The 26,074-nt window shown below is 39.3% G+C and overlaps 1 protein-coding gene across 2 annotated transcripts in view; it reads left to right on the top strand.

Annotated features, from left to right (window-relative positions):
- Positions 1-23,567, top strand: part of cry-dash (cryptochrome DASH) — a 55,522-nt gene extending 31,955 nt beyond the window's left edge. Inside the window, exons 2-14 of one of the 2 annotated variants that reach the window (XM_062479039.1) lie at positions 2,794-2,966; positions 3,077-3,170; positions 3,275-3,405; positions 13,269-13,417; positions 13,599-13,687; positions 13,809-13,882; positions 16,380-16,469; positions 19,337-19,416; positions 19,491-19,550; positions 19,741-19,898; positions 20,079-20,198; positions 22,069-22,245; positions 22,479-23,567. In XM_062479039.1, coding sequence (XP_062335023.1) covers positions 2,794-2,966; positions 3,077-3,170; positions 3,275-3,405; positions 13,269-13,417; positions 13,599-13,687; positions 13,809-13,882; positions 16,380-16,469; positions 19,337-19,416; positions 19,491-19,550; positions 19,741-19,898; positions 20,079-20,198; positions 22,069-22,245; positions 22,479-22,586 — 1,503 coding nt within the window. In that variant the 3' untranslated portion in view covers positions 22,587-23,567. The remainder of the gene's footprint in view (positions 1-2,793; positions 2,967-3,076; positions 3,171-3,274; positions 3,406-13,268; positions 13,418-13,598; positions 13,688-13,808; positions 13,883-16,379; positions 16,470-19,336; positions 19,417-19,490; positions 19,551-19,740; positions 19,899-20,078; positions 20,199-22,068; positions 22,246-22,478) is intronic. The other variant, XM_062479040.1, reaches the window with a different exon arrangement.
- The last annotated feature ends 2,507 nt before the right edge of the window (positions 23,568-26,074 follow it).

Genomic DNA, 26,074 nt, shown 5'->3' with positions numbered 1-26,074 from the left:
AAGCATCATCATTAGATACCAGCAGAAAAGTCGAAGAGCTTAGCTAACCTCAGCCCTAAGCAGAGCTTTAACATGGCATTCTGCCTAAAGGTAGTCAAACTGGAGTTGTTATGCACTTCAAAGTTTGCGCATATGTTGCATGAAATAATTCCATTCGATTGTGAAGAGCGTTACGCGATGTAACTCGTGGCGCTGAGTGAACGATATGCAAAAAAAAAAGCTTCTTTTAGAAAGGAATCCTTCAAATTAACTGTACTATTGTAACTTCAAATTAACTATCTACACGTCTGATAATCAAAATGTTATTTAGATATACATATACACAGTCCTCATATCAGAATATTTGCTTCCACGCGGCTTACACGTGGGAGCTCTTAGCTAGACTACCTAGGTTTGCTAACTAGACATTTTTTTTATTCAAAAGAATGTTGGCATAACTGAAGTAACGTCACAACTTACATTGCCAAACTTTAGAAACTCAACAGTAATTCCATTTAGCTCACAGTTAGACTTAATAGACCAGTAATCAGAAAACGTGTGACAGTAGAAGAAACAAACGCTTGCTAACGTTAGCTTGCCAGTTACTGTATAGTAGGCGAAGACTTAGTTTGTCCGCTCTGGGCTAACGTTACGGTTGCTAGCTACTAGTAACTGACATTAGCCCTGGCTGGAGTAAAAACGGCAGCCTAACAGTTAGCTAGCTATAAATATCATAGCTCTACCAATGTCTAAATACATATTTCCATCTGTATATCACTCATTAGGTAATCTAATTAACTGTTACTTACCGACACAATGCAACAAGATTTCTTCAACTGACTTCGAACAAAAAAAAACTGATGTGCGTTCCAGTTGCGTTGTGCAGCGACTGAGGTAAATTACTTGACTCCCGCCATATGGTTGCTCTCGCGAGATTATTGTTCCCATCAGGCTAGAGGGTAGTTACACCAGAGAATGTTCTGGTTACACCCTAGCTGTGAGACTGACAACTCCGAGAGTTGGTTTCACAATAACAATTATAACACTCCATTTTGACCCCAACTCTTTTGTGGTGCAGTGTGAAATCCAACAGATTTAACAACATAAAGATTTAGATCAATTCCAAATAGAGTTTGATTGACTATATCTTAATCAACACCAGACTTTTAACTCTGCTTAATTTGCTGTGTATGAACGTTAGAGGAATTTGTTTGACAAAATTAGTTGAATATCAGAAAAAGAGCAGCAAGCAGAGTGTGTCACTCTGCTTGCTGCTCATTCATAAAAATCAAGAAGGAGCAAACATTTTAATGTATTTCAAACTGTCATAATTCAAAATTGGCTGAACATTTGAAAAAGCTGAATCATTTGGGAATAGCTGAATGTCTTGTGAACATTTTAAAGGTTGAATGGTGTCTCTAGCTGAAAGTAAGCTGAAGTAGTTACGTTTGAAAGAGGAGGAAGCTTTTTAATGATTTGAAAGGATTTACCATTACTTTTAATGGGAGAATAATTTGCACAAAAACCTTAATGTCTTAAAAAGTATAAAAGTGAGAAATACCAAAAGTCATAGCCATCATCTCCTGAAGGAGCTGAACGTTTTGATACCTAAATTGTAGGAATCGGTGAAAGTATGCAGAACGAGTTAAAGGCCAAAAAACGGCGGAAGAACTAAGAAGTTGATATAATAATAAAGAGAAACAGGAAAACAATAGTGAGAATGCTTAACAGCATTCTCACAACTAGAAAAGGCTGTTCCTGCGAAACAGCAGTGAGAATGCTGAAAACCTGAATGGGGATAGCTGACCATGCTAAAAAAGCTGAAAATAGTGAAAATTTAGTAGAAAGTTATAAGCTGAAGCTTCAAAGCAACCGAAAGGTATTTTTGAAAGGGGCTGGAGCAGCATTCCAACAATGATTTGAAAGGATTTACCATTACTTTTAAAGGGAGAATAATTTGCACAAAAACCTTTATATTTTAACCCTTGTGTTATCTTCGGGTCATTCTGACCCATCAGTCATTGTGACCCACCTTCGTATTGCGACAGATTTACCGCATACAAAGACAAAGTGAAGCATATTCTTTTAACCGTTGGGCTGTCTCAGACCCCCCACATTGCAAAGGTTAAAAGAAAATAATTTTAATTTGTTTTTGTATTGGGTAAAATCGGGTAAACACAACGATGGTTCGTTATGAACCTTTGGGTCATGTGACCCGAAGGCAGCACGAGGGTTAAAAAGTATAAAAGTGAGAAATTAGAAAATACCCGCAAGCTGAAATGAATTTCAAAAATGTGTGAGTCACACAAAAGAGGCAGTGTGGAAGCTGAACTGCATCATCTGCATCATCTTAACAAAGCTAAGAGCTAAAATAGCCTACAATGCGGGAGAAGCTGAAAGCTGAACTGTTAAACAGAAGAAGTAGGCTAGCTAGTCGGAACAAGAATATTATCGTTTTAACAGCTGAAATTATAGTTGGGATAGTAATAGCAGTAGCAGATGTAGCCTACCATTGAGTGCGTTTACTCGGCTTTCTTAGTAGGATTCAATGTGTTGATGGAATGAAACATACAGCAGTAGAGCCGATACAGGAAGACACGGCGACACTTTGTTGCAGAAGGATGATGATGCAAGTTTTGTCCGTGGAGCATACAACGATTAATAAAAAAGAATCATGCCGCCTCCAGTTTTGCCTCTAGCTAATGCTGTGACGTAATTGTGACGTTGGGATTAAAAGGGTCTATAGCAGCAGTAATCGAATTTAAATTAATTTAATATTGTATTATCTTAATGTTCTTTCTCCCATACACCCAGGTCTTCCACTGGGCCCAGAAGAATGCTGAATATATTGTCCCACTCTATTGCTTTGACCCTCGACATTATGGAGAAACTGTCCACTACAACCTTCCTAAAACAGGGCCCTTCCGCCTGCGATTCATATTAGATAGTGTTAAGGACCTTAGAGCCTCCTTGATCAAGAAAGGCAGGTGAGCTATGTTGAAAAGACTGACGTATGAAAAGGAGCCACATACAGTATTCCAACCATTTAGTGTAGTTGAGAAAAGGTTTTTTCTTTACAACTGTGTGTCCCTGACAGTACCCTCTTTGTGAGATGTGGAAAGCCAGAAGAAGTGGTTGGAGACCTAATCAGACAATTGGGTTCCGTCAGCGCTGTGGCGTTTCATGAGGAGGTTGGTCAAGTTGCATCTTTCTTAGTTTTTAACCATTCTTATTACGTTATTCCAAACCTCACTCATCTCAGCCTCATACTCTTATGATCTATCTTGTACTACAGGTAGCACCCGAAGACCAGACAGTGGAGAAGGGAGTGAGAGATGTCTGTGCCCAAAGGAATGTCAAAGTGTACACATGCTGGGGCTCCACGCTATACCACAGAGAGGACCTTCCCTTCCACCACATATCAATGTGAGAGAGGTGACGCTTCCCTGGAAATTGTCAGGCTGCCTCTAGCTGGACATTGTCTATCAGTATCCTTCTTTATATCCATAAGGTATATTTTCATAGTACATATACTGTATATTAAAGTGCCACGGGTTACTACTTGTTCATGTGGTTTAGATTTATACATGTTCTAGAGTAGGGCAGCAACAAACGATTATTTTGATAGTCAACTAATATAACGATTATTCAAAAGATTAATTGACTAATTGCCAAGAAACAGATAATTTTAGTGAATGCAAACCAAACTATCACATCACTGCATGAATGTATTTTCTTATTTTTTCGTATTTGCATTCACAAATAAGATTTAACACGAGATGCGTTCAAGTTGTACGCCTACTCGGAAGTCGGAATTTCCTAGTGTAATTAAAATGGTTGTGCACTCTTGTCTAACCGCTGTCTGTGGACATGTTGCTACGGTGTTAGTAAACCTATATGTGACATATTATGCGTGAAATACGAGAGGACACATAGCGACACCAGTTGATAAAAACACGCTAATTAATAGCTAGTTAAACGCGCTAGTTAGTAGCTAATATAATGGTAGGGGAAACTGGATAATACAAGACTATTTTACAGCACTGCATAGCACAAAAGATAAAAATGCAAATGTTAATGTAAACACAGGAAACACCCTTTAACTGTACAGGCAGCGCTGTATGGTGAATTATGCCTACAATTATGAAAATTGGCTCAACCATTGTGCATATAATGACTTCTGTTATGAACTAATTGTTCAGATGTTTGTGGTGGGAAGACAATTAAACAGAGAACCAATATAATGCTTTTTGATCAACGTGACATAAACAACTGATAATGTAGGAAATAGCATACAATTTAATATTGTATGCTATTATAATAACAATTTGCATGAATGTACCAGAGCACTGGCAATTTGTTTAAAATAATGAGAAATTGCTTTTATGATGTGAAAGTAACTATTTACGAGGTTGAACAAGTACTTGTGCTAGTTGTATGTGTCCTCTCGTGCCGGGATGTTGCCCCTTTAAATGCTCCAACATGCACGTTGTGCTCCCATGAAAGACATGTTCCGCCCTGCATGTATGCATAGCAAAGCTCTGCTAGTTTGACTGTGTTTGCGCCCGACATTCTCTCTAAGTACCATGTTGTTTCGTCTTCTAATGGATTGCACACGGGAGGATAGCGTTACAGTCTAGCGTTACAATGCCGCACTGATCAAATAACGTTATTGCAAACCCTTATAATAGGTAATATGGAGATCAAACTACTAGTCGAGTACTGAATTATTATAGGGTTGGGAATCGATTAAAAAAAAATTACTCATTAATTGCACAATATTCTGTGATTAATCACATTTTCCCAGAGCTCGTTATCATCATGTAAAACACTGAATTAAACCAATTAACACTGGGAACTACAGAATAATACTTCCCATCAAATATATGCAGCAAATTTATAAACAACAAAGTGTTTAAGTGCACGTTGAATATTTAAAGTTTAAACCCTGAAGGTTATCAAAAATACTGGACAGGGCTCTACGCTAACTTTTTTTTGCTGGAGCACATGTGCCCCCAAGTGAAAAACTTTAGGGGCACAGACAAAAATGTAGGGGCACAGTCAGTTTCTGTTTTACATTTATGCATTTAGCAGACGCTTTTATCCAAAGCGACTTCCAAGAGAGAGCTTTACAAAAGAGCATAGGTCACTGATCATAACAACGAGATAGCCCCAAACATTGCGAGCAGCCAAAACATGAAGCATACATTGTGGAAAACCAAATAAGTGCCAAAGGGAAGAACCATAAGAGCATGCAGTTTAAACAAGTTACAATTGAACAACATGAAACTCCCCACAAGAGTGCAAGAGTGTACCTGTAGAAAAAACTATCAACAGTAAAATATTTCACATCGAGTACAAGAATTTTAAACTGTTACAACTAACCAACAAGAGCAACAAGTCTCTCAATACGAGTCATTGTGATCCTGGAGGAAACTAACATCAGGTCCAGCCAAGCATTCCTAAGTGCCGTTGTACTCCCGGAACAAGTGCGTCTTGAGCCTTTTCTTGAAGGTGGGGAGACAGTCAGTGTCCCTGATGGAGGTGGGGAGTTGATTCCACCATTGGGGGGCCAGACAGGAGAAGAGCTTGTGTTGGGACCGGGCGCTCTTGAGCAGTGGGACCACCAGACGGTTGTCAGAAGAAGACCGTAGGTGGCGGGGGGGGGGGGGGGGTGTAAGGCTGGAGGAGAGACTTGATGTAGTCGGGTGCAGTCCCGTTCACCGCTCGGAAGGTCAGTACCAGAGTCTTGAATCTGATACGGGCCGTGATAGGAAGCCAGTGGAGGGAGATGAGGAGCGGGGTAACATGGGAGCGTCTGGGTAGATTGAAGACCAGACGAGCCGCTGCGTTCTGAATCCTCTGGAGAGGGCGGGTTGCGCATGCTGGGAGACCGGCGAGCAGCGAGTTGCAGTAGTCCAACTTTGAGAGGACAAGTGCTTGGACTAGCAGCTGGGTGGAATCTTTAAAAAACTTTAAACATTGCATCATTATTAGACTATTGAATGAATTACACAAAATTGACCAGAAACAGGATTGGTTACTTATTTATTCATTATATATTAATTCATTACTTTTTTGTATTCATTGTAACATTGTTTCAAACTGACTGGCTTGGCCAAGCTTTGTAGCATGGGAGTCTTGATATTGACAGTTTTCAGCACATTTAGAGGCATCAAACATTTCCAGGGAGGGTGCCTCTGTACTGATCCAAATGAGGTCCTCTGTGGAGGATGGGTTCAAACTACTCATTAATGCGAAATTGAGTTTTTATGTTGTATTCGCACCGATGTTCATGTAGGGTCACAACTGCGCTCTTGGTTTTCAGCATGGCTTGTGGTAGGACAGAAGGGGACTCAGTTGGGGGGTTAATTTTGTTGACGGAAGCATTGTTTAAGTTTCTATTGTTAAACTTGTGTTTATTTTGGTATGTTGGTTTATATTAGACATTCTCTGGTTACATTTAAGCAAATCAAGACATGCATGTACAGTAAGTAATGTCACATTAAATAATGTATTTAAACTCAAGCTTGTGTGGTGCGTCGCTGTCTTCAATTCCACAGCCTAAACTTGATGTCAAAAGAAACGTTTTTCATTTCCGACGCAGTCAAACAATCCCCTTAAAGGGGCGATTGATCGCAAAACCGATTTTACCTTGTCATAGTTTAAAAATGACAGTTGGTGTGTAAAATAGACATACAGTGAACCTCAAAGTCCATTGAAACCTCTTTCCTATCAAAATTTCACTTTTTGAAACTGCAACTTGCAAACGCTAGCTTTTGAAACAGTGCAAGTTGTGACGTCACAACTTGCAGCATTGTCCCACCCCAAAATTTACATTTACCTGCCCTCTGGTTTTCTGGTGCAGGAACATAAACGGAGGTCGCGTAGACACTTTTTTAGCTAACTGTGCGCTGCTCGGTACTTCCACAGGAATTACAAATAAGAAAGTTCATAAGTTTTCAAGATATTGAAAATGGAGCGCCGTAAATGTAGTGTTCCAGGCTGTACCGGGAATCCTGACACTTTTCACTATCTTCCCCAAGAACAAGACACTAGACAGGCATGGCTGATGTTTATCTATGGGAATATCCCTATTAAGTAGGCTACGACGCTTAAGTATTAATTTGCTCGAACCATTTCACCCAGGAGAGTTTTGAAAACCTGGGACAATGTAAAGCAGGATTTGCTATGAAGCTGTTGCTGAAAAGAGGTGCTGTTCCGACCTTATGTTCATCACAACCGCAAGCTGTATGATGTTGTCGCTAGTTATTAGGAATGCTAATGTATCCTGCCTGTATATAGCATCGGTAGAATGTGTGATAATTTAGTTTATTGGCAATGGGGCTAACGTTATTTCTTGTTCCTGACTGTGTTTCATTCAAATAAATAACCCATGTTGTCATGTAAATCTACAATTCAAGATGCATGTTTGTCCAGATCTATATTTCAGCAAGATAGCTAGAGCTAACTAAAGCTGAGTTGAATCACGATAGTTTGTTTGCTAAGCTGTAGCTAGTGCTAACGTTAGCCACCTAAGTCGATCTTGTTTGCTTGCACAGGGATCTTCTACGCTAGAGCTACGGTATAGACAAACATCAGCCATGCCCGTCGAGTCAATGTTAGCTACTCTAGCTCATCTGCTTTTTATTAACGCTGATTTGCAAGGAATACAAGAACAGCTAGATAGCGAAAGCACCTAGAGTAGGCATGTAAACTAGTTTAGCTTGCTAACGCAAGAACATAGGTAACGTGTGATGATTTAGTTAATTGGCAATGGGGCTAACGCGTTATTTCATGTTCCTGTGTTTCATTCGAATAAATAACCTGTACATGTAAATCTACAATTCACGATGCATGTTTGTCCAGATCTTTGGCAGGTTATTTTTTATCTAGCTAACTGAAGCTGAGTTGATTCACGATATACTTTAGTTGCTAAGCTGTAACGTTCTACCCACCTAAGTTGATCCAGTTTGCTTCGACAACAGTGGAAACAACTAACGTAATCATTTCAAATTATATCCAGTCAATCTGTTGAAAACAGTGTTGTGTAGACACAATAGATTTATTTGTACGTTTTTATTTCAAGTCTCTACCTTCGTTGTTTCAGTGAGTGTGTTGGCCGTGTTGCGTCTTTGCTCCACAGCTTCACTCGTTGTAAACCAACCAATCAGCACGCAGCTGATCTATATATTCATGAGCATACCATAAAAGGAGAAAACCTAGCGTTTTTTCCCGGGAAAATTTCAGAGGACGTATCATGGGGCATAGAACAGCACCCGGGCCATTTTCAGCCCAACCAATGTTACATACCCTATTCGGAGACCTTAGGAACAGTGTGAAATACCCCCAAAAAACAGTCAATCACCCCTTTAAGTTTGGCTAGTAACAGCAGCTAGGCTACCTTGCTCATAACACAATTTACTGAGGTCAGCTTCACCGTGCAGGGCTCTAGTCTAAGATCAAATGGTCGTATTTGGCATTGTTACTGACAGTGATCGCTTCCAGCAAACTTATTTTGAATTATCCATTTGCGCCTAAATAAATGTCAAGCTTATTTACGTTTTTTTGAGGCATATTTTCAGTTAGCAGATGGTACTGTTTCAATTGCTATTCCATTTAGCTAATAATACTGCCGGTGAGAACGTTGTTACTTAGAAAAGCTTGTTTCAAGGGGGTTCAGCTTTCAAAGGTGGTTCTTCATGAATGAATGCAATATGAGTGGGTTAAATGCTTGAAATATCACTACTGTAGAAGGGAAAAACTTAAGGTGACGTTTTAGTCATATAGGTTAAGTACATTCTACATTTACAGTGCGTTCACACTGCAGCGACGCGAATCGCTTGCCATCGCTCGCCTTCCCACAGTTCACGAAGCTCGGGGGAGTTTCAAACAGATTAATGTAGAATATAGTTCTCTAAAGTCACTGTTGTAGTTGTCATGGCCAAGTGTGCAGACTTGGGTTTACGTACTCGCAACATCGATCAAAATAGAACTTGTATACAAAATACAAAACTGTTTAATAGACATACACGTTGACATGTGTAAAAAACGTTTTATTATATTACTCAAAGTCTCTGCTAATCTGTCGATAAGATAGGGAGTTCCAGCCGGGCTAGCTAGCTAGTTACCACAGAACGAAGTTACGTAATGTGACTAGACTGAATTTGAAAGTACAAGCACCAACAACTTCGGCAACCTTGCGCCATGCATCGTTTTTTTAAATTAACATCTCTGTACGAATACAGCTATGTATCGTACAGGACTGGGTAAGCAGCCACACAAACGATTAGTTTCTCCTCCACCTTGAAACCTAGAAAGCTAGAAATGTTCACCATGGTTGCTACATTACTACGACAAACAAGAAAACACTCCGACACATCGCTAGCGAAAATCGCTCCTCATTTGCATAAAGTTGAGAATCTCAACTCGGTCGCGTCGCTACCCACAATTTCAATGGAGCCAGGCGAATCGCCTGCACCACGCAGGCGATTCGCCTGGCTCCATTGAAAATAAATGGAAAACATGTTGTCGCTCGCATCGCGTCGCTGCATTGTGAACGCACTGTTACAGTACATTTAGTCATTTTAGCAGACACCCGTATCCAGAGTGACTTACAGTAAGTACAGGGACATGCTTCACTTCACTTTTTGTATTTTGAATTGTACTTGAGCAGCAACAAATATAGGCTATGCTTTTAAATCTATGCGATCTTCATACATAATAAGTAGGCATTTTTATATAAAATATACAGAAATATCAGTTGTAAAAATAGCAGTTAATAAACGGACCCATCTGCAAGCAAGCACACCCTACAATTTCCCCAGAAATTGTACCCTCTGAATCAGAATCAGAATGGGATTTATTCGCCATGAAAGTTTGCACAGACAAGGAATTTGCTTTGGCAGGAAGGTGCATACAATAAACATATAGGGACCTAAAATTTAAATATGTGGACTATCTATACTAAGGGTACATAAACTAGCAGTACTAAGTGGGATTAGAATAGAATTAAATATAAAATAAAATATAAGTTGCCGTAAATTACAATATAAAAATACAGCATAAGTACAGTTGTATTCATGCACGTCGGGCTGGCCCTCTCAGCGGAACGACAGTTTACTGGCCACTCTGTCCATTCGCGCACCTCACAGTTGCATATTGATCAGACAAGACAGGCTTATCAACTCGATTGATCAAAACAGAACGAGGGTTCGGCTGTAACCTACTTGAAACATAGGCCTACTATTGAGAACATATTCGCTGACATGCATTTCCCGCTTTTTTTTTTGCCTTAAGGCCGCAATATGCTTCTGCGTCTCCGTTTACGGATGGGCGGGCGCACGGATACGGACGGATAGACTGCGTTTATGGTTCTTCTAAGGCTGTGGGTGCTGAAAACAATTCACCGCCAGAAGTGGCGCAACGTTTTTTTGTAAATCGTCGTGGAGTGTTTATTTACCTAGGTTATCGAGAAGTCGGAGCAAATTTACAAACTAGCCGTTTCATCAATAAAATACGCAAATTTTCAGCAACTACACTGCCCATTTCTCGTCACATTTTAATTCAGATGCTGATTTACATGTACTGTTTAGCTGAAATATGAATTGTGAAAACTTACAGCAATGGTGGTCAAAGGATTCTGTTCATCCTGTTTATCCCGGCAACCCCGCCCCTGACGCAAGCGATTCTTAATACTGACCAATCACAGCCAAGGGGGTCTCCGTAGCTCTCCGTCGCTCACGACGGATAGTTAGAAAATTCAGGAGGTGCACGTCGAGCTCTCCGGGGCTCTCCGAGGGCTGACGGAGAGCTCGTAGAGGGCGTTCCTCGGAGAAGAGGGCGTTCCCATGTGTCCGTTTTTCGAAAAACGCAGAAGCATATATAAGCCTTAAGGCCGAATTATACTTCTCCGACTCCGTTAGGCTGTGGGTGCTGAAAACAATTCACTGCCAGAAGAGCAGTTGGCGCTGCACTGCGATGCTAACTAGGTTATCGAAAAGTTATAGCAAATTTACAAATTAGCCGTTTCATCAATAAAATAAGCACATTTTCAGCAACTACACTGCCCTTTTCTCGTCACATTTTAATTCAGATGCTGATTTACATGTACTGTTGCCTGAAATATGAATTGTAAAAACTTACAACAATGGCGGTCAAAGGATTTTGTTCTCTTGTTGGTCACTGCAACCCCGCCCCCGCCCCTGACGCAAGCGGTTCTTAATACGGACCAATCACAGCCAAGGGGTATCCGTAAAATGACGGACGGACGGATAGTCAGGAAAATCAGGAGGTGCACGTAGAGCTCTGCGAGGGGCTCGGAGAGGGCACGGAGAGGGTGTTCCTTGACGGAGAGGGCGTTCCCTGTCTCCGTCTCCGTAAAAACGCAGAAGTATAAATCGGCCTTTAGGGCTCGGGATTTGTCATAGGCACTCGGGAAACCGCCTTGGGCGCCCGCCTACATTTTCTCTATGCAGGAAAAACCCTGCTTCGTTGCTGGAATTGTGACAAATGAATCATGCAGCTAAAAACGCAGGTTTCATTTACTACCGCTGACCTCCTTGTCTATTCTTTGTTTGTCTATGAGTGCGGCAACTCCCTTTCTCATTGGCTATCAATTAGGTGTGCGTTGGTAGTACAACTGTCTCAAATACAAGTGTTCTACATTGTGTAGAAATCTGAAGCAGCATGCCGAAACGTTAATACACGTTAACTTTCAAACAGAAAGCTGTGCAGAAAGTTATATAAGCCTACATGTGTAATAAATACTGGGGTTGAATTTAATCAATTAAATAAACGTTTTCAGATTTTTTTGGTGCTGCGTTTATTCAAGTGCAGCGTTTATTACACAACGTTCATTTTTGGTGCAGCGTTTATTTTAAGAAATACGGTACCTACTTCACAACAGGTATTGATACGTGTAGTGCAAATACACTAAAGCAATGCGTATTATACCTTGTTCTTTCACAGTACTAACATACATCTAAGTTTAATTAATGGTGGATGTGCTATAATAGTGTTTAGAGAACTTCAAATTAATTAAATTGTGTGGTCAGAATTTGAAGAAAAATGTATGCAGTAATACAAGGTGCATGTGTGCTCTGAAGAAATATATTCGTTTTTTTTTTTATCTGGCCAGATGGTTCCATTCATTCACAAACATCATCAGAATGTGCATAGGCATGGTCTAGAGTGGTGCCTGGTCTCACCATGTTCTGTTTTCATAAATAATTACTTGTATGCAGGGTTCTAAATTAACTTTTTTGATCACCAGCCATTACCAGCCAATCAGAATTTCCACTAGCCAAATTCTTTCCGGTGAAAATAAGAACAATTATGAGTTTCACTGAATGCATTTGATCATTTTATTAACATTGTTGGCATGAAAAACACAGAAAATGAAGTAAAATGAAGCACAGAAGTATGATGCAAGGGTATGTGAAATCAACAACAAGTAAGGACACGATTTATTGTAAATGGCTAAAACGTCCATTTGCGTCATGAGATTGACTCCTGCCCATGCATTTACAGTAACGTTTTGTCCTAAGCAGGCATTAATTAAACTGACCTAATATACTCTTTATTAAGAACAGTGTATTTACATTACAATAGACTGTGTCAGTAAGCAACATAACTTTTCTTATGCGTAGACTACATGCGGCAATCCTTACAAAACATGACAACATTTTCATTGTCAAACACAAGCCATTCCTGACCCGTCAGCCATTTGGCATTACATTTTATTTTCTTCGTTTCTCTAGTGCTATCAATATCCTCATCCCCTGCCACGTTCCTCTTCTCGCCCCCAGAAGTTTGTCCTAACCACCGCCGCATTAAGTTAACTCTTTACTACTCTAGCTAGCTCTTATTACCTCCTATGATCCGCTATGCTTCGTTTTACTTCTTCCTTGTGCGCAGCCAATGGGCGTATAAAACGTAATCACGTAGCATTACGGCACAGTGTTCATGGGAAACTTAGGAAGTACTGCCAGGGGGATAAATGACCGAGAACCATGTCGAGAACAGAGCCTTATGTATCATTCATCTAATGCCTCATGTATCACCGGCCAAACTGGCTAGTGAATTTTTATTAACACCCGCCAAAATGAATTTTAACCCGCATTTGGCGGGTTGGCGGGTGTTCATTTAGAACCCTGCTTGTATGTAAAATATCTGCGTATGCATGGTTTTTGTGCTTACGCACGCTTTATAAATGAGGCCCTAGGTCTCTTCCAATTCAGCCCTACAATTTTGATTCTGTATGCTATCTTTCCTTCTCTTTCTTTTAGGCTGCCCGATGTGTACACACAGTTCAGGAAGGCAGTAGAGACCCAGGTCAGGGTGAGACCAGTGCTTTCAACCCCAGACCAGCTGCACCCTGTCCCATCTGGCCTAGAGGAAGGACCTATCCCTAGTCCTGAGGATCTGGAGCAAACAGGTGAGAGCTTAACACATTGTGTATCAGGATGTTACTTGTTTATACAGATCATTTTAAATACACTCCCCCACACAATGAAACAGTGATCATTTGGTATTATTTATGTCTCAAGGAAAGTTTAATAAAATATTTTTATCTGTGTATATGAAGCTTGCACATTTCCTATTTCTATTGTTTTCAGAGCCTGTAGCTGACCCCCGTTCTGCCTTTCCCTGTATGGGGGGGGAGACAAAGGCCTTAGCCCGACTAAAGCATTATTTCTGGGATACGGTAATATGCTCTCTGCAAAGAAGCAGTTCCAGATTATTCCATAATACTCCTTGGAGAAATGTAGTTGGCTTCACGGTGGTCTGCATAGTTTTTGGTAATAAATGTTGATCTCTTGTTTTAGGATGCTGTAGCCACCTACAAGGAGACTCGAAATGGATTGATTGGTGTGGACTATTCCACTAAGTTTAGTCCTTGGTGAGTGTAACCAACTAATCAATCCATCTTTATTTATACAGCGCATTTCATACCAGGAGGCAAAACTATTCACTTCACAGATGGGAAGAAGGGGGGGATACAAACACGTTTGACACTAATCTTCCAGCGTGAAGCAAAATATCACTTTACTCATTTGGGCCAATATAGGAGAACTTTAAAAATGATTTACTGACCTCTCTGAAATGAGACAATTGAACACTCTCCTGCAGAATGTGAAGTGCCAACATATTACAAAGCACAACTGAATACCACATCATAAGAAACATGATAAGTTACACAAAAAATGAATAAATAAAACATTTCACCCTGAATGGTAGGCGAATATATGTGCATTAAGATTACTAGTGCACTGTGCCCGTGATGCAGTCGGTGATTAAGATGTCAGTGAAAAACACAAATACAGATTCCCTGAACTATAGATAGTGCATAGTGCCCGTGATAAAATTGGTGGCACACACACCCAGATTCAGTAGCGGAGATAGCGTGGGTGCTTGGGTGCGGCCGCCCCAGGGCCCCGTGCCAATAAGGGGCCCCTCAAACACCACTGATCTTGCATCACTTACTTACATTTTGACAGTTTAACCTTCAAATGCATAATGCAACCCTTCTGTCTGCTTCTTTCTCAAATAGCTTTTTCGTTTTTTTTCCAGAAATTAGACAATATTTATCCAGGGAGTACAGTTAGACAGTGGCAGCGCCATAGATATGGCACTTAAGAGAATAGTAAGATCTGATTGAGCGCACTTGGCCTGTTCAGCACCATCGCTGTCAATCATCTGTCATTGTCTGTGGTGTTGAAACATTTTTCCTTGACTGGCAAACTGTTTTCTGTGTTCGTAAATACAAATTTGTCAAAATGTGGCTTTTCTTCGTGTTTTATTTGACATACAGGCTTACTTGGCTCAACAAGTGACAAGTTATAACATGTGCATTCATCAGATATTTAACCGTTTTTTTTTTTTTCGGTTTTAATTTTAAAATGACTTGGTAGCAGAGGGCCCCGTGATGAAGCTCCGCCCCCACTGTACTGAGAGTCTAGCTCCGCCCCTGCCCAGATTCCTAGAATTATAGATAGGGCACAGTGCCCGTGATGATGTCAGTGACACACACAGATTTCTGGAATTATAGATAGTGCAGTACCCGTGATGCAGCTGTTGATGATCTCATTGGTTTTGGTACCTATATTTCTCAGATCACAATTGAAATTCTCTGTCATCTCTGAAGTCCAACCTCCACATCTATTTTTGTCAAATTGCCAATGCAGTGGTAGCCTACCTTCATGCAAATGATTATGTAGCCTTCATTTGTCTGCTGTTTCCTACGTTATAAATTGCTTATGTTATGTTGATAAAATGTACTATATGGTTCTCTGTTAAATTGTCTTACCACCACACATATCTAAACATTTAATTTATAACAGAAGTCATTACATGCACAATGGTTGAGCCAGTTGTCATAATTGTATGCATAATTCACCATACAGCTCTTGTACATTTGCAATGTACTGGAAGTTTTTACATCAGTAAACACATTAATTTATGTAACAAAATCCACTGATCTATACAAAAATTATATCCACTTTATATTGTCTTTCTGTTCATTGCCAGCCCCATTGAAAGCGGATTATTATCGGTTGTAAAAGCAAATTCACTTCTAAATAACGTATTTTATTTACTACGCTTTCATTTCATTGCGAATGCCTTTATTCATCGCATTAGTTCAATCACAGTAGCCTACTGCACACAGATATTCCTGTAATTATTAGAGAGATATACATTACAAAACACATGAAAAGTTATTGGAAAATATTGGATTACCAATAGCCCTTATATACCTTATGATAAGATGTAAATTCTGGAGAAGGCAGGCCGGAAGGAGTCACGGCAATTATAAAGAGGGTTGACTCGGTTTTATTATCTCGACGTCGGATCATGCCACCAATCCACAACAGAGTGGCTAGTATGAGTGAAGACTCTCTCTTACAAGAGTGCTTAAATACAGTATCTGGACATACATAGAATGCACAGAATCGCTTCCTTAACGGGTCTTCAGTGGTCAGTACACTGATACACTAGAACGTTCAGCAGGTGAAGTGGTCGTTAATCACATAAGCCCTATTTGTACATGATTTTCCTCACTGTCTCCCCACTGTCTGGACTCCATGCTATATTCTGCTCAGGGGCCTCGCTGTATGACCTCTTGACCTTACAGAGACACAAGCTGTACATGTACTCAGAAACTCTGCCTTACACCTTACCTGCCTAAATGGGCCTATACTATCAGAAAAGCCATAGGACACAGACAGCATTAATTAACCTAAGCATTCCATTCATACTTAACCTTCATTTATTGAAATGTGAATTTAGAACTCATTTGCAAAACAAGGCAGAGTAACCATTTGACAAGAGTCAATTTGGTAACTGTGTGAATTACCTATGAACAGATAGGTTTCTAACAGTGTTGCTTCTTTCTACAGGCTGGCTCTTGGCTGCATTTCCTCCAGATACATTTACGAACAAATAAAAAAATATGAGATTGAGCGGACCAACAATCAGAGTACTTACTGGTGAGTTCACCCAAATTCCAAACTAGCATAGTAGAATTTGAGGATTTCAGAACACTGGTGGGTGTACTTTGGGAGACCCATGGGCTCGTCTGAGGTAAAAAATAATTTCTTTAATTATAGATAGTGCAGTGGCTGTGATGGAGCTGGTGATTACAGTTCTTCTCAGGGGCTTTGGTACCTATATTTCTCAGATCACAATTGAAATTCTCTGTCATCTCTAAAGTAGTTGTTCAACCTCCACATCATCTATTTTATGCACATCATAAAAGCAATTTCTCATTATTTTAAACAAATTACCAATGCTCTGGTACATTCATGCAAATGATTATGTAGCCTAAGGGGTATTTGCTGTGTTTAAATTAACATCTGTATTTTATCCTTTCTGCTATGCAATGCTGTAAATTAGTCTTGTATTTTGTATTTTCTGTATCACATTCTCATAAATAAGACACGACAACTGACCGAGGAGTAGGGCTGGGCGATATGGGTAAAAAATATATAGATATAGATATTTCCATTCGATAACGATAATTAAGTCGATAGACCACAGATCTGTAGTAGTAGCAAAATAAGTCTCTTCCTCAACTTTTTCCCTACACTCGGCATAAAGTTTAGGCAGTGTGGTGTGAGAGAAATGTTTGCGGCCAGGGAGCACGTACCTGGGGTCAAGTAACTTAAGCTTTTTAAAACCTTGCTTTTATCACCTTGGTGCAAACTCACACTTTATGCATGTTCCAACGAGTGATTTTGCTTCAGGTGGTAAAAAAGGTTTGTTGTATTACCAGACTTGGTAGCCACCTGTTTGTTTACAACATGGCACCGAACATTGCTCTACTCTTTGTCGGATTTCAAAAAGCCAAACCACTTCCAAACTAGAGAGGGTACAATTTCTGGGGAAATTGTAGGGTGTGCTTGCTTGCGTCGGTTGCACAGGGGGGTCCGTTTTTAATGACATTTTTACAACTGATATTTCTGTATATTTTATATAAAAATGCATACTTATTATTTATAAAGATTACATAGATTTAAAAGCATTTTTTTTTTTTATGCTCATTTACAACTCAAAATACGAGTGAAGTGTAGAATTAAATAGATGTCTTCTCATTTCCCCTGCAAGAGGCAGCCTCATAGTTGAATCAAAACAAATCAAGTTGGCAGACCGGTGTAAAAATTGACCTAATCTCTATGACTTAAACGTCCTTTTAAGTTTTTCCCTTCTCGTGATATTTTCAGGCATTTAGCCTACTCATATTGTATTCATTCATTAATAAAGAACCCCCTTTGAAGATTATTCTACGACGTTACCGACAGTAGAAGATGGAATCGCGATTCAAACAGTACCATCTGCTAACTGAAAATATGCCCCCAAAAACTTAAATAAGCTTGACATTTATTTAGTGGAAAATCGCTTTCATAAAAAGCTCACTGGTAGCGATCATTAGCGTCAGTAACAATGCAACGTGCGATATAGCCCTGTGTGGAGAAGCTGCCCCGGTAAATTGTACTACTTCAGTACAGTAGACTACTGCTGTGTTCGTCTTGGTAGCGATTGCGTTGGTTGAATTGGATTCAATGTTCCGTTGTACGGTAGCACATCCAATAACTGCAGAAGACGAACCCTTTTTATCAATAATTTCTTCATTGAGAGTTGCTTCCTCGCCATGGCTATCGCTGTCACGGTTTTCGGCAATAAGACTAATTTTCCGCGATTAACATTAGCTACTCCACTTGAGGTGCTCAGTATATTTTAGTGAGCGTAGGCTACCATTTCTCTGCAACTTCCTGCTGCATCACAGAAATTAAATGGACTGTTGTTCCTAATTATTCTCTATCGACATTATCGCTATTATTGAAAATTAATTAATGTTACGATATTTTTATTGAGGGAAGTCATTACTTCGATAAATCGATTAAAAAATATAGCGCCCAGCCCTACCAAGGAGACTAAATTCGTACAAACATTGTTCTTGTAGTATGCTTGTTTGTGGATTGCTATATCCATGCCTTAAGAAACTGACCAAGGAGGCTTTATATTCCACTTTATATTGTCATTCTGTTAGCTAGCCAGCATTTCAACCATAAATAAACCCTTTTAAAGCAGCTGATTCAATGTTATGCTGGCAGTCAGCACGGCAAACTAATTGTGGCTTATAACCTTCCAGCTATAACTACTGAAATAACCCATCCACTTTAAATATTGTGTTTTTCTTAGTTAGCTAGCCAGTATTTCATCTGTATTATAGTCTTGGATTTTCTGTATCGCACTGACAAATAATATTATTCCTATGCCTGTTTTTGGCTCGCTATATCCATATTGTTTTGGCTTGCGAAAACTCAGTGAACTCAACATGGCCTAGAGTTTAGAGCAAAGCAAGATAAACTGTCAGGGAATTATTTTTAGGAAATGTCGAAATGCTTATCCAAACAACGTCAATCGCGGAACTGCATTCCGTTGGATTATAAAAACGACACCTGCAAAATATAAACTTTGCCTGGTTCTCGAGATAATCGTTGGAAACTTGCTGCCCATTCTAAAAATCAACCCTCCTTTTGATAATATTATAACTTTTTAAGACAAACAAATTTAATTAAATTGTATTAAGTATATTTCAACACTTCTCAATTAAACTTATTGTCCATAAATGTGGAAATTCACAGGATGGTTAAAACATACATCACCATACATTAAATAATAAATAACACAGCATGCACAGTACAGACATCAATGACAGACATGGTTCCATAATGGTGTTTCTGAATTGTGAATGATGAATGAATGGTGTTTTTCAATAATGAATTAAATCATTCAAGCCACCTTTCACATGGTTATATGGAATGTTATCTAAATTACCAGTTTTTTAACACAGGGTGATCTTTGAACTGCTCTGGAGAGACTATTTCAAGTTTGTTGGAGCCAAATATGGATGCAGACTGTTTGATGTTAAAGGCAAGAAATCTTTCTTTCTTTTCTTCAAATGAATATGAATGTGTAATTTATAACTTCATAATTTATATGTCCAGGCCTTCAAGAGAAGTCTGTCCCTTGGAAGAAGGATATGAAGTTGTTCAATGCATGGAAAGGTTGTAGCTTTCACGCAAATATTTGCTCATTATGATGTCAAAATTTAGACTCAAGACAAATAACTGAAAATAATGTTTTTATGACCAAGTATGTTAAAACATTTTACATTTATTGTGGATAGATGGTAAAGTAGTGTTACCACTATAGTGTTTCTGTATGAATGAGAAATTGTGTTCTTTGACACCACAGAGGGCTGCACGGGTGTGCCTTTTGTGGATGCCAACATGAGGGAGCTTGCCATGACGGGGTTTATGTCCAATAGAGGACGTCAGAATGTAGCCAGCTTCCTCACTAAAGACCTGGGTCTGGACTGGAGGATGGGGGCTGAGTGGTTTGAATACCTCTTGGTAAGTGTCAGACTAGGGTCAAATACCTCAATTCAAAGGAATCTTGGGGTGTATTTTATCCAGATGTAGTAAATATTATTTGTCTGTGTATGGTGTATTGTACAACCACCACAGTGGAGAGACTTAATGTAGTGGTCAAGATGAGGTTCTCTGACATACTTTTTGAATTGTGTTTTTCAGGTGGACCATGACGTGTGTAGCAACTATGGCAACTGGCTGTACAGTGCTGGGATAGGAAATGATCCACGAGAGAACAGGAAATTCAACATGATTAAACAAGGGCTTGATTATGACCCTTATGTACGTTTGGTGGTGTCCAGACATTACTCTGCAATGTATCTACCAATACAATACACATATTATACGACACATAAATTAAGCATGTCATACTGCAAGTATCAGTAAGGTATAACTGACAAGAAGAACACCATTCCTATTCCAGAGTATGGTGGTGGGATGACAAGGGGGTGTTTCTTATCAGCTCGGACTGGGTATAGGATAAAAGGGAAATGTAGAGCAGGCCTTCTTGAGGAAAACAGTCCTTCCTCCCAATCATCTGATACACAGCTAAAGTGGAAAAAAAAACTGTAAATGTCATCATAGCTCCAGACCAACATATTACAAATTTATGTTTAATTCTGGCCTTTTTCCATCCTAAATAGACAGTCCTAAATTGACAGTACAGCACTAAATTATTATATATTTCTTATAATTATACTTTCATCAAATAATAGCTAAAACTAGAGAGGGTACAATTTCTGGGGAAATTGTAGGGTATGCTTGCTTGCGTCGGTTGCACAGGGGTCCGTTTTTTAATGACATTTTTACAACTGATATTTCTGTATTTTATATAAAAATGCATACTTATTATTTATAAAGATTACATAGATTTAAAAGCAATTTTTTTTGCTGCTCATTTACAACTGAAAATACGAGTGAAGTGTAGAATGAAATGGAATGGAAGCTTGACATTTATTTAGTGGAAAATCGCTCATTCATAAAAAGCTCACTGGTAGCGATCAATGTCAGTAACAACGCAAAATGCGATATAGCCCTGTGTGGAGAAGCTGCCCCGGTAAATTGTACTACTACGGTACAGTACTAGACTACTGCTGTGTTCGTCTCGGTAGCGATTGTGTTGGTTGAATTGGATTTAACGTTCCGTTGTACGGTTTAGGCTGAAATTAATTATTTTCATGAACAGATTGACAAAGTTTAGGCTGTGGCAATGAAGTTCAGGTTAGTAGTTAGATAGACTTTTGATTTAAGTAAGGGGAGTGCCGAACATGTTCTGTCGCCGTTTGACTTCCTACAGCTGTGTAGATGTTTTTGTAGTGTCTCGCGTAGGCTACAGCGTTGCAGTGATACACTGGATTGAAACCACAGGTAATGATAATTTCTCCCACAAATCGTTTACTTGTAATCTAATGTCATAATAAATCCTACAACGAAAATTTATATGTGAGGAATGTTTATTTTAACGATTGAAAACAGATACATCATAGACCACTGTAGTATGTGTTGCCCGGGCAACACAGGCTAACGTCATGATGCTAATACTTCAGTGAAATAGTAGACTACTGTTTCCGAAAGTAGATGTACTTCCTTAATAATATCAGCTTATATTGTACATTACACATCACAATTGTGTGTCATATCACAAAGTAAAATGAGTAAATAGTTATCACCCTGGCCTCTTTGCTTGTGGCGTTTCTGCAGCTGCCTTGCAGTAAAGCTATAGTTAGCCTAGCTATCCCCCAAATTAACAGATGCGAAACGAATGTTCTGCCAAAGGTAGTCACGCGTGTTTTCGTGACGTTAGTGACGTTAGTAACGTCAGTGACTGTGGCTAGCAAATTAGCCACCGTTATCTTCACTTTTCGCCACAAAAACTTAACTTCAGCCTAAACCATGCAACGGAACGTAAATTCCAATACATGCAACTCAATCGCTACCAAGACGAAACTTTTGACACCTACGTTGTCTATGTAGGCCAAATATTGACTGAGTTTTAGGGGGGCAAAAAGAAATAATAATAATATATATGTGAGAGAACAAAGGTTCTGCCTTTGCCGAAGGCAAAGCACACCCAATAATATATATGTGAGAGAACAAAGGTTGTGCCCTTGCCGAAGGCAAAGCACACCCAATAATGTGTCTGTATCCTTAGGGAGATTATGTAAGACTGTGGGTTCCAGAGCTTCAAGGTATCAAGAATGGAGACGTCCACACACTCTGGGTCCTCAGCAGTGACACCCTGTTATCTGCACATGTGTCCCTCAACGAGACTTACCCACACCCCATTGTCATTGCACCAGAGTGGTGCAGGCATATCAGCAAAAAAATGGTAGGTGTTAAACTTTTTTTAGAGATTAAATGCTAGGTGTTAAAAGTTTTTCTAGAAAGAGAAAGTGATAAGCATGCCGTTTATACTGTGTAATGGTACCAGTTAATTAAGTTAATATAATTAATTAATTAATATTAATTGATTTTCAGCCTAATCAAATTTTTATCTTCATGTAGGTTTTATTTTGGTTTCAGGCTGTTTTTTGTTTGATTTCTTAATATTGTATTTTTTAGACTGAAGCAGGACCTTCGTCCAGAGGCAAAAGAGGGCCATCTCAAGCTCCTAAACAACATCGGAACAGGGGCATGGATTTCTATTTCCCCAAGAATAAGCCCTTGTGACAGAGCTCAATGCAAATAGTACTGGTTGAAAATAAGTTAAGGTTCCACTGAAACAATACAGCTTACTTTTGTTTTGTTTGAGGCACGTACAATTATAGAAGACCTTTAGGTTCATGAGTGACACTTCTGACTATGTTGGTTGAAAGTGCATTGTTAAATAAAAGTAAATAAACAAGTCTTATACTGATCAGAAGCTTGTCTTTGCCATTATACTGCAACACAAAGTGAACAAAATATATGGTATCATACAATAACAATCACTTTTATTGAATACCTTTGGTATTTAAAACCACCTGAGTGAAGCTCAGACAGTGGCCACTAACATTCACTCTTACATAAAACACATGGGGAGGTGTAACAAAAAAGACGGAAGCTACGGGGCCGTCCCACAGGTAAGGAAGGCGGATCTAGTGCACTCATGATTAAAGCTGGGTTAGGCAAGTTTTGCGAAGCTAGCTAATTTAGCTTTTGTTTGACACGATTCAAAACAAAATATCCTACAATATTACATCCTACAACACTCCTACAAAACTACTAGTTTATTTAGCAAATATGACAAAAAGTGCTTCTCAAACCTTTTGCCTGCCAACCTGCAAAACTGCCAACCTTTCAGAGGGATAACCTATGTAAGGCTGGGTGTCAAACCTGCCCCCACCTCTCATATGCTAAAGTCTGGAGTTTCTGGACGGTCTCAACTTGATGGCCCTCACACCCCATTCAAGATTTGGTCTGATTGGTTGGTCTTGTGTATAAAGGGAATTGTAATGCATTGTTCTGTGGATTCTTCATCTCCTGAGACTTTCTCCTCAGTTCTCCCTTGTCCTACTGTCCTACTCCTTGCTCACCTCTTGCTTTCTCTCTGATTTACAATGATCATGGTAGAGTAGGTAAGATTTAAAGCTTTCATATTGTAACATGTTTGCCTTGTAATTGATTTCATTCATTTGCAATGTCATTAAATGCGTATTTCTTTTAACCGTACTTTGACCATTCTTGCTCTGATTTAACCCATAGTCAAATAAGCTTAATTCTATTTGTATTGGAATTATTTGGTTCATGCTAATACACTGTTCAGTTTCCCATCTTCCTTTAAACCATGGGGGAATTCGTTTTGGTTGTTTGGCCAATATTTAACCCCCTACACCTAATAGAAGTGTGAAGAGGTTTTACTTACGATACATTCATTTTACTATGGATGTCAGCCAATCACATTTTGAGGTTGGAACTACCAGTTGTAAGAGACCAGACTTTTCTATCCTGAAGGAAATTTGGAACATATAGTATCTATAGTATCAAATAACAGAGCATACAAACAGTGTATACAGGCTGTCACCCCCATACCACAATTAGTCCATGAGCCAAGACCCCGAAATTCAACCAGGGTATCATCTGGGTGGGCAAATTCAGGTTATTATTAGCCTATTTTATTTTTTTGTTAGACACATCCAATAGTTCACAGTTTGCCACTGCAGACTGGTAGCTTAGTGGTATTTATTATGCCTATGTTTGAAACAAGAGGATCGCATATAGTGCATTTTCTGTATTTTTGGGGCTTGGTGACTACTCAGTGCCTAAATTTGTTGAATGTAATTTCTTTCCTTATATCCAGATCCTTAATAATAATGTATTAACTTTAGGAATATAATATGTGTGTCTCCAAATTTGATGATAATCGCAACATATCCATGCATCAAGTATTTTACTTTTCTGGCAAGAACAAAATGTGTTCAATCTATCTAGAATTTGAGGCATCTGTATGAGTCTGTGGCTCGATTATCCTCCGAAAACCCTTTTTTTTTTTTACCAATATGACACCTGAACCTGTTGTCAATTAGTTTTTCATTTGGCAAATCACTTCACAGTATTATGAAGGGGGACATATTATGAAGGGGGACAACCACTCATGCTCCCTTTGTTTAGTAGCCTTCAGTTTAGTCCTATACCACAGGGATTTGATTCCCATTGCTTTACAAGACATCAATTGAGGACTTACTTGCTGGACAACATTTCAATTTGCAATCAAAAACAATTTTCTGTCACTTTGAAACTAATTTTCATATCGCTATTACATTGCTGATACGGCCAGATGAGCAGTGTGACTGCATTGCTGGATCTGGTGACCTGATGACCCGGTGTTGAAGAAGTTACTCAATATAATAAACAAAATTTTTAGGATGACTTAATACTCATAATTTGTAAAGTAGACTTGTTATGACATGTTAGTTTGTATCATATACCTATTATTAAGTAGCCTAGACCAAGCATTAAAGATTGTTAAAGATGGCTTCCCATTTTTATTGTAAGCGCTCAGAGGCAACACGCTCACAAAACCGAGTTATGGTCAGCGCCATTAAACTACCAGTTTGTCCGGTCTTGCGCAGTAGAGTGGCTCTCCTTGCTGCAGTTAACTAGATATTCCCACCCATTACCTGCCTGTGAGAAGTAAATACCTACAATATATGCACAGACTGCCATCAACCAATCAATTGCACACTGCCCATGACACACCTGTATTCATCATATTGGTGTACATAATATGTGCGGCAGGAGTAATTCAGCATCAACATAAAATCATCAAAAACTGTATGTGTACAGTTATGGGGTAAACACAACCACGTTACTGGGATTAGCATCTGGCTGACTTGCCATTTAGGGCTTTGGTGGACAGGGGGACTCAAAAGCATGAGGTAAGAAGCTGGTCCTCAAGGAAGGGCATGGCTGGGCTCCAAAACAATTTTTGGGCCTGTCTGAGGATTACCAAACCAGGTGAAATTCCACACAGCAGGATGTTCTCAACTTTGGCATGGTAGAAGACAGGGGCGTTGTTAGACCCTTTTTACTGGCCCAGAAAAAATCTGCTGTGCCCCAGTAATATCTAAAGTTTGAGTTTTAACAATTTACTTTATTAGTCAGTGTATTCATTTAGATTGATAATCACGGAAAAAATAAACGCAGTATCCAAATCAACGCTTGTAAAATCTAAGCAGTTTAACCGAAAACAAAAACCGATGCACGCAGAATTCCATGTTAGTGCGCTTTTCTGAGCTTGCCAAATAGCCACTGCAGCACGCACACAGAAGTCCAGGTGTTGGACTCGGCACACAAGTCAGAATTGAGGTAGGCTAAGAAAACCTTACAAAACTAAATAAAGTTTCAAAATGATAGGCCTACCGATCATCTTATTTTGACTAACACATAAAAACAATATTACATGAAGATCAAAAAAACTATTTGCACTCAAATTAATGCGAAGAAAATGTGTGCGCTTGCATTAACTATTGATGTCCCTGCCAAAGCTGAAACTTGCGTCCCTCAACTGTTGTATAGTGGGTTAAGCAAGGACTGTGCCCCAGTAGAGCTTTATGTCTAACAACGTCCCTGGTAGAAGAGAAGCAACACTTGACACCAAAGACTGAGATGTACAGTTAGGTCCATAAATATTTGGACATTGACACAATTTTCATCATTTTGGCTCTGTATACCACCAC

This window comes from Osmerus eperlanus, chromosome 15, assembly GCF_963692335.1.
Source record: "Osmerus eperlanus chromosome 15, fOsmEpe2.1, whole genome shotgun sequence".
NCBI lineage: Eukaryota > Metazoa > Chordata > Actinopteri > Osmeriformes > Osmeridae > Osmerus > Osmerus eperlanus.
The sequence above is the reverse complement of the archived record's forward strand: the minus strand, read 5'-3'. Positions and strand labels throughout refer to the sequence as shown.